Source organism: Nannospalax galili, unplaced genomic scaffold, assembly GCF_000622305.1.
Source record: "Nannospalax galili isolate Female #2095 unplaced genomic scaffold, S.galili_v1.0 scaffold1379, whole genome shotgun sequence".
Lineage (NCBI taxonomy): Eukaryota > Metazoa > Chordata > Mammalia > Rodentia > Spalacidae > Nannospalax > Nannospalax galili.
The window spans coordinates 1701690-1710843 of NW_008343573.1; the positions used below are offsets into that span (position 1 = coordinate 1701690).

At 40.2% G+C, this 9154-nt stretch overlaps 1 protein-coding gene across 1 annotated transcript in view; it reads left to right on the top strand.

Annotated features, from left to right (window-relative positions):
* The first annotated feature begins 4675 nt into the window (after window positions 1-4675).
* Window positions 4676-9154, top strand: part of LOC103739398 (neuroblastoma-amplified sequence-like) — a 165653-nt gene continuing 161174 nt past the window's right edge. Inside the window, exons 1-3 of the mRNA XM_008839774.3 lie at window positions 4676-4839; window positions 7353-7407; window positions 8873-8909. Coding sequence (XP_008837996.2) covers window positions 4726-4839; window positions 7353-7407; window positions 8873-8909 — 206 coding nt within the window. The 5' untranslated portion in view covers window positions 4676-4725. The remainder of the gene's footprint in view (window positions 4840-7352; window positions 7408-8872; window positions 8910-9154) is intronic.

Genomic DNA, 9154 nt, shown 5'->3' on the forward strand with positions numbered 1-9154 from the left:
CCCTGTGAGTTCAAGGCCAGCCTGGTCTACATAGTGAGTTCCAGGACAGCTGGAGCTACAGGGAGACCCTGCTTCAAAAAGACAAAATAAATAGATAAATAAATAAATAAATAAATAAATAAATAAAAATAATAAGTATTTTTTAAAAACCCCTCAAAACCTAACCCTCAGTGATGTATTTCCTCCAGGAAGGCTCTGCTTCCTAAAGGCAACACCAACCACGCAAGTGTTTAAATACAGGAGTCTATGGAGGTCATTTCTTCTCCAAACCACAACGGTCTGCGAAGATTTAAAAAAAACAAAAAAACAAAAAACACCTCTGTAAACCGTGAATACTGTTCATTTATTGTTAACTGATAACGGAAGCAACACTGCATAGATCATACACTACACACACACACACACACACTCTCTCTCTCTCTCTCTAAATGCTACACAATTCACTGGAGAAACATCAAGAGATTGCATTGATGTATAGAACGTCAACTGAAATTAGCTTAAAATAAAAGGAATACACTAAGAGTGGGAAAAAGAAGCACATAGCTGTCACTTGTTTTGTTGCAGGTGCTGTGTGCAGAGAGAGGACACACTGAGGCTTTTCTTGCTCCAGGAAGCAGTTTATTTATGCTAGCACCTGACTTCCTGGGTTCATACCCAAAAGATAGCCCAGAACACCTGTGAAGGTGATAGAACTCTGTAAACCACAACTAACAACCTATATATTGATAACCAATAATGCCCACTGGTCAACAAAGAAAAACCCAGCTCTTTATACCCTCTGTTAGTTTCCCTTTATAGTTCAGTTTCTTTGTCTTCCATGTATGGTAACACACATATTCTGACTGGGTGCTCTGAGCTACAAGCTTGTGACAGGCAGAACGGTGTACATGCACTCAGGTGCAGACCATACTGCATTCCCTTTTCTTTGTTCTGGAGGTTTCCTGCCATAGTTTCAGACATGTTTCTATCAAAGGAGCCCCGCCCCCCTCTTTCTCAGTGTGTTTGTTTTAGTCTGTCACTTTGAAGTTTTTCTTATGTAGTGAATCCAAGATGACTTCTGATAAACCTCAACTTGTGTTTTCAAATGCCGGGACCCCACAAACCAAGTAGCCTTTCCTCTACTTTGATCTTTTTAAAAAATCTGAAGGAGGCATTTTCAGCTTAATACTTAATGTTACAGGGATGGCATCCTTTGGGTCAAAGAAGCATATTTTGGAGGCCAGTGGTTCCATTAGAACTGCATGCCTTGAGTGAGAGAAGAGTTGTTGAAATAGTCTCTTAAAGAAGCAAAAGTCCTGAACAGATAGTGTATAAAATTCCCTCTGGGAGGCACAAACCATGTCTGGCCTTGGTTCTTTTGACAACTGAGGTACAATTTTGCCAAACTACAGTCTAGAAAACCAGCGACTTTATTGGGCTTACTTAGAGAGCAGTGGGTGAGAGTTAACCTGCAGGAGTGTGGGTGCTCTCCTCCTAAGGCTGCACTAGAAAGTCTCCATCCAGGCATGGATCATGATTTCCCCACAGCCACACAAAATGGTGAAAGAACCTCCCTATGGCTTCTGCTTATATACCCTTAGCCCTTCCCCCTAATGCGATTAGGACCAACTGGTTCATTGGTGGCATATGGCTGACTCTCTCTGCCCCTCCTTTTTTTATGGAGTGTAACAGTCAACAAGCTTAGCTGTGATGATCCTAAGCAAGAGGAAACAACTAAGCTTGGGAAAAAGGCACTGTCCATGGTGCGTCTTTTGGAAGACAGTCCTATGCAACAGACAGAAATGACAGCTGTCACTACAGAGCATGAGGGAGGAAGAGAGAAGACAATGATGAGTTTTGCTGTCCTTTACACTCAGTGTTTCCTCAAGTCATGTCCACTGATTAAGATCAGTGTGATCATCATCTCAGTGTTCCTAGAGTAGTTTTTGGTGTCTGTTGTCTTAACATAATTATTAGGACCATTTGCTTCTATTCTTAAAGGTGTCCTATATGAAAAATTACCGCTGTAGTCACTGTAAGAAAGACCAATTAGCAATCTGGTTGCTTATACTCAGCTTTTTTTTTTCAGTCCTGGGGATTGAACCTAGAGCCCTAGACACTCTAGGTAGGCACTGTACTTTTGGGCTACATTCATAATTCTTTCAAGTTTGTATTTTTGAGAAACATTCTTACTAAGTTGCATAGGCTGACCTTGAATTTACTCTGTAGTCCAGGCAGGCCTTAAACTAGTGACCCTTCTGCTTAAGCCTCCTGGGTAGGTAGCTAGGATTCTAAGGCCTATGCCACCTTGCTTGGTCTCAAAGTGTTTTAAGTCATTCTGTTTCTGAGTCAGCTGAACTTTGACCAACTGCTTTTTCTTTTTCAACCCCAGAGTCTAATGTCCACATTTTAAATTGTTATCATGACATTCATATTCTTACCATCTGCTTCCTTTTCGATGTGTCATATCATTCTAAGAACTCTCTGGGTTTAAGGAGAGGTTTTAACAATTTCCCATCTGCTTATAACATGTCTGTAAGAATAATTGTCTTTCTAGGAATTGCTAAAGTTGTATGTGCACTCACTCTCCAATGAACTAGTTTCAGCCTGTAACACATTTTGCTATCTTTATAAAATTTAGAATAGAATCTTCCAGAGGTCAATCACTCTTATGTTTCCTATTGTACAAAATATGATAAGGAAAAATATTAGTAATGTATTTGTAACATTCTCTTTTGCGTAGCAGCTAAGAAGGAAGCACCTTTGTGAGCTATATTTGTGTGATCAGGTGGAAGTGATGAAGAAAAAAGGCAAACACAATCCAAATATTTGTCAAAGGATGAAAGAGGTGAGGGATGAACAAGGAAACCTGGTACTCAGGTGGAGGTGAACGCTGTTCTGAGGCACTGTGTGACTTCACTGGACATCTTCATATTCTTTTCCCTGGCGTTCCTAGTTCTTCACATTCTACACTGTGTCAGGTGAGCAGTGCACTCTGCAGGTATGTAACTCTTCAAGTTGAATGGGTTGGGAAGTGGAAAAGCTGGGGATTGCAATGGGGAGCTGGATGAAAAGACATAGCTTCTGTAAAAGAAATACTTTAAGGAGACAGTGTGCAAAATTAAGTTATTTAAAAATCCTGGTTTAGTCAGAACTACACAGAAGACAGATGCAAGAGGTTTGCTTGAGATTAGCAGCTCTAAGCTAGCCTGGACAAAATAGCAAGTTTGAAAAAAATAGTTTTTTTTTGTGTGGGGGGGCTAGAGAGATGTCTCTGTGGTCAAGAGCCCTTACTATTCTTGCAGAGGACCTAGGTTCTGTTCCCAGCAACCCCCTGGAGTGGCTTACAACCTCCTGTAATTCTAGTTATAGGGGATCTGTTGTCCTCTGGTTTCTGTGGGCACCTGCACACACACTCATGCAAACACACATACATACCAAAAAAAGTTATTTTGAACAATATTATATATTTTATTCTGTGCTTCGTACTGTTTTAAACTCTGTGGGCACAGCAAGGATGTATGTGGAATCTGTTGTATAAGACGATAGTGTACTCTGCCTGCCAGAGCTTACATTTTGGAGGATGAGGACAGACAATAGATAAATATAATAAATTATACATCACAGAGCACCTCAGATAATGCCAAGTGCTGTGTATAAAAACACAGAACAGGCATGGGGAGGATGAAAAGCTGGAGTTGGTGTGGGGTGGTGGAGGTGATTGAAGATTTAACAGTGAGTAGGCAGGGTAGAGTTTGGAAGGAAGATGGCATTTGAACCAAAACTTGAAGGAGCCAAGAGAGCCAAAGAATATCAAGTAGAAACCCTCCATGCCTAAGAAACAGCCCTGTCAGAGTTTCTGATGTTTACTTGTGTCTATTCAGAAATAGCAAGGCTGAAGGTACACGGGGCAACAATGACTCAGTTGTGAGACTACAAGGTACAGGCAAAAGTATTTGGCGTTGAGTTCATTTAACTTGGAGAGAAATGGGAGCTTTCTAGTAATGCCTTTTTTTTTTTTTTAAATAGAAGGAAGAGTTTATTTGACCAGGGGAATTACAACAGCTCATCATGGCAGGGAGGCATGGTATCAGGAGGTGGCTGCAACAGGAATAGAAAGCAGAGAGCTCACATCTTCAAGCAGGCACAGGGAGCAAGAGCTCTAGTAGTGACTTTTAGTTGTGCCAGCACCTAATGTATCTGGATGGACATTGTACAGTACAATTTCTGAAAGATAACTTAGAAAATTGTGCTTCTTTTGAGTGGAAGACAGTGCTTGTAACTTGTACACCGTGCAGTCATTCAGATCACAGCTGGCTCTGCTTACAATCAAGGGTCTTCCATAGAGGCACTTGTGTAATGAATAAGTGAACAAATGAGGTGAGTCCTCTCTAGGGGTTCTTCAGTCTACTATTTAATCTTTACTGCCCTCTACACTCTTTTTCAACTTGGCCTGTATTCACCCTTCTTTCCTCTCAAATTAATTTTTCTGTTTTTGTGCACGGCATTTCCCCCAAATTGAAATACTTTCCTCAGACTTTGTCCATCGGATTCAGTTTCTACCTATATAGATGAAGGTCCAGCGCTGGGCACATCTGTGATTTTAGCCCTGGGAGGCTCTGGCAGCAACTTTCACTTCCCAAGCTACTTCACATTCTTCCAATCAAGAGCGGCCGCGTCGAGGGAAGTATGTCTGGTGTGGGATGCCGTAGCGCCCTTCCCTCCTCCTCTCAGTCCTCGGCCAACATGGCGGCCCCAGGGTCTGCGCCGGATTGGAGCCCGGGCTCTGCAGACGAGGAGGAGACGATTCTTTATGACTTGTTGGTCAACACCGAGTGGCCGCCGGAGACAGAAGTACAGGTGAGCCGGGCTCCTCCTCGAAGGCGGTGGGCTCGGTCGGGCAGAGCCACGTCGCCGTGTCACGCAGCTCGCTGAGGTGTGGGGGGAGGCAAGCTGTGCGGTCGCCTGGCAACGGCGTGGCTGCAGGGTCTGCAGTCTGCCGGGGCTTGGAGTTCAACTGTCCTCCCTCCGGCTGTCAGTGTCACTCCGTTTTCCTATGAGGAGGTCCTTGTCATACCCAGACTCCTCGCTCCTTATGGCGGACTGGCGAAGGCTGGCTATCTGAGGCTAGAGAATGTTCCCGGACTAGCCTTCACCTCAGCTGAGGAGGTCTAACCCCTTACCGCTCAGCTGGGCTGAATCGCCTAGTTCTTGTCTTTCAGTAATAAGCATTAACCAGAGTGTGAGAGCGTGTGCATAAACCCCGGTCCCAGATATGGTACGAGGTCCTGTGGATTCAGTTTTTCCTGGAACTTCCAATCTGGAGGAGAGACAACCTAGGGTACATTTCTCATGACCTAGCCTGGTAAGCTGCGTAGTAGCTGTCCTGGCAGCATGGCGAGGGAGTGAAGTGGAAGAAGCTACTGACTGTTGGGGAATTCTGCTAGAAAAGTTATGGTGGCTTGTAACTTAGGAACTGCACCCTGGGGTTACTAGTTTCATAGGGAGGGCCTTCCAGCCACAGGGTGAAGACTAGGAGCCTCAGGCCCACATTTATCTGACAGATACACATTGAGTACCTAACTCTCACTTTATTCTTAGACCCAGGGGAAGAAGTAAGATAAAAAAAGACCTTGTGTTCAGCCCATTGAACTCTTTATCATCTTTTCAGTGTTTATTCTGCTTGTTTTGAATAATGTATTTTATAGGTAGAGACCTGCATATGTTACTGTTCTTAAATACTTACCTAGGTTCTATTTATCATGAAGGATATGAACATTTTGGGGATTATGAAATTAAGAGGCTGTTGCTGCTGCTTGTTAATTGGGTAAAAGATCCAACTAACATTTCTTTAATGTCTGGTTAATTGCAATAATGTTTTAGAATACTTAACATGTATTAAAAAGAACAGCACAGCATCAACTTAGAGTGAAACCTCATAGTACATTGCTTTCTCTCTTTCTCTCTCTCTCTCTCTCTCTCTCTCTCATTGTGATGTCTACATCTGTTTGTTGCAGCTGTTGAACTATAAACTCTTAGAGGGCAGCTGCATCTTATTCATCTTTTGATCTCTCCCCAGGGCCAGAATGTCTCTAGATGATCAATTCATGTTTGTTGAGTGAATTTCTTAAAGAACAATGTATCTTTACTTACTGTTGTGTTTATTTTTATTTTTCTTTCAAAAATTTTTTATTTTGTGTGTTTGAGTATATTGCCTGCATGTATGTAAGAGCACCCATGTTGTGCAGTACCCATGAAGGCCAGAAGAGGGCATTGGGTCCCCTAGAACTGGAGTTACGGACACTTGTTAGCTGCCATGTGGGTGCTGGGGATCAAACCCAGGTCCTCTGCAAGAGCATCCAGTGCTCTTAACCACTGAGCCGTTTTTCTAACCCATATTTTTTTAAAAAATTATTTTATGTATATTGGATGTTTTACCTGCGTGTATGTAAGTACACAGTGTGTCTACAGAGCTTGTGGAGTCCAGAAGAGGGCATTGACTCCTCAGGAACTGGAGTTGTAGACATTATGGACAGTTGTTAGCTACCATGTAGGTGCTGGGAACTGAACCTGGGTCCTCTGTAAGAGTGCTCTTAACTGGTGAGCCATCTTTCCAGCCCCTCATTTATTTTTCTTGATAGTAGTTTAGTACATATTATATGTAATTATCTGTTATTCTTTGTCCTATAAACAATGGCATTCAGTTTATATTTATGGAATCAAATTATTTAATGTAGCAATTACATATCTGTGTTTTGTTAATAGAGTCTCAATGGATAGACAATGGATATTAACTTTTCCTCTAAGTAAAATTCATTTGAGACTGGCTTTGGTGGCACGTACCTTTAATCCTAGCACTTGGGAGGGAGAAGCACATGGATATCTGTGAGTTTGAGGACAGCCTGATATACATAGTGAGTTTCAGGCTGACTAGGACTACACAGTGAGACCCTGTCTCAAAAAAAGTAAGTTTTTGTTTTAGATATCTGTAAGCCTACCCAAATACGAAATAGACTATTGAATTGGCAACTAGCATGGTCTTTGATCAAACTCAGCGCCTTGCACATGGTAGGCAAGTTCTTCACTGAGCTTCATCTCCTTTCCTGCTTATTATTTCTTGTCTTTTGATTGGTGTTTTGATTTGGAACCAGTTTCCAGCCTCAGTTCTTGAGCTTCTCTGCAGGGTTCATCCTGACATGTGCCTGTAACTACCACTCTCATCTTTACCCCTGCTGTACACAGTCCCAGTTTTGTGTTATTTCAGTCTGTAAGGGGTTTTTAAATACTGATACTTGTATACAATTTTCTGAATATAAGTAGAGAAATATAAGGTTACATGTTGTATAATTATTACAAAATTATCTTAATTATAGACCAGAGGTAACCGAAAACATGGTGCATCGTTCATCATCACCAAAGCAATCCGAGGTAAATATGGCTTACTTTTTACATATGATATAGTTAGTGGACAATTTTTTCCCATTGTATAACTGTTCAGTTTTAAAAAGTCCAGAAATTTAGAACTATGTTCTTTAGACTCCTGATATGGAGCATGATGACGGTAACTAGCATGCATGTTGTCTGAGTGTAGTAATATGTATATTTATATCTATCTATGTCTATATATATGTATGTGTGTAGTATATTTTCATACTTAAATATCTTTAATGCAGCTTAGAACTAAACTATAGCATAGGCTTAGCCATTATAGATGTATTATACAAGGAATGATCTATGATGAGTGTGCTCAGTATGAATCTTGGAGAATCTATGGATGTTGAAGTTGAAAAGATTGTGAGAGACTGTTTTAAGTGGTTTATATGATGTTTTGGATCTAACTGGTCAAAAGTGCTCAAATTATGAATTTGATTAGCCTGGGCATTCGTTTAACCACTGATAGACCTTATATGTGAAAAAACAGGAGCATGAAAAAGAATAGAACACTAGCTTTATTGAGTTATGAGGCTTTGTTATATTAATGACCAGTGAGGTGAGGTAATGGCTTTAACCTTTTGAGTTTTTAAATGAGGAGACTTGCTCACATCATTCTTTGGGAATGCAACTGTCTTTCTGGCCTCTAAATCCATCCTTATTATGGTGGATTTAAGTTCCATACAAAGAGAAAATTCAGTTTTAAAGAAATCGAATACTTGTAATTAACATGGTTCTGTATTTCAACAGAGTAAGTTCTAGTATATTCAGTTTACATTATTTATAACTGATAAAAAGCATTACAGAAAAATTGAAAATATAAATGACCACACATCAGAATTATGTTTTCCTTACTTTACAAGCTAGAGATTATGATGTTATTATCCTTCAGACATTTTTCTTTTGCTGTGTACCTAGCTACTTGCACAAGTGATGTATGTGTTGTGTGTGTGTGTGTGTGTGTGTGTGTGTATGATATAAAACAGATTTTAAACCTTGTAGTGGCCTAGAGCTTGCTGTGTAGACCAGGCTGGCCTTGATCTCACAGATCACCTGCCTTTGTCTACTGAGTGCTGAGATTAAAGCTGTGTGCCTCCATGCCTGCTCTGTAATACAATTTTTTTAGACATGTGTTTGAAATTTTGTTTTCCATAGACTTCCTCGCTTTAATATACTGTCATTTTTTATATTTTTGTTAAGTTCAAATTAATATCTTTTTGTTTTAAAGAGCAATTACTATGTTTTCTAGTCACGGTTTGATTAAAGCTTCTTAGATTAAATTTAACATCTAAAACCACTTTTAAATTTCGTAGTTAGGAAATTTTTAAATGTTTGAATTACACACAAACTTGGAATTTAATATAAAAAATATATGGCCATGTAAAAGTTATAATATATGAGGTTAGTTTCGTTTTAAGAATGGAAATGATAGTTAAAGGACAACTATTTCTTTTTATTACAGATCATCTATTATTTTTGCGCCAATACATCTGGTACAGGTGAGCCTTCTGTTTCTCAGAGAAACAGTGTGGACATCGGACCGTCTCTTACTGCTGATTTAGCTTTTTTTTTTTTTTTTTTTTTATATATGAGGTTAGTTTCGTTTTAAGAATGGAAATGATAGTTAAAGGACAACTATTTCTTTTTATTACAGATCATCTATTATTTTTGCGCCAATACATCTGGTACAGGTGAGCCTTCTGTTTCTCAGAGAAACAGTGTGGACATCGGACCGTCTCTTACT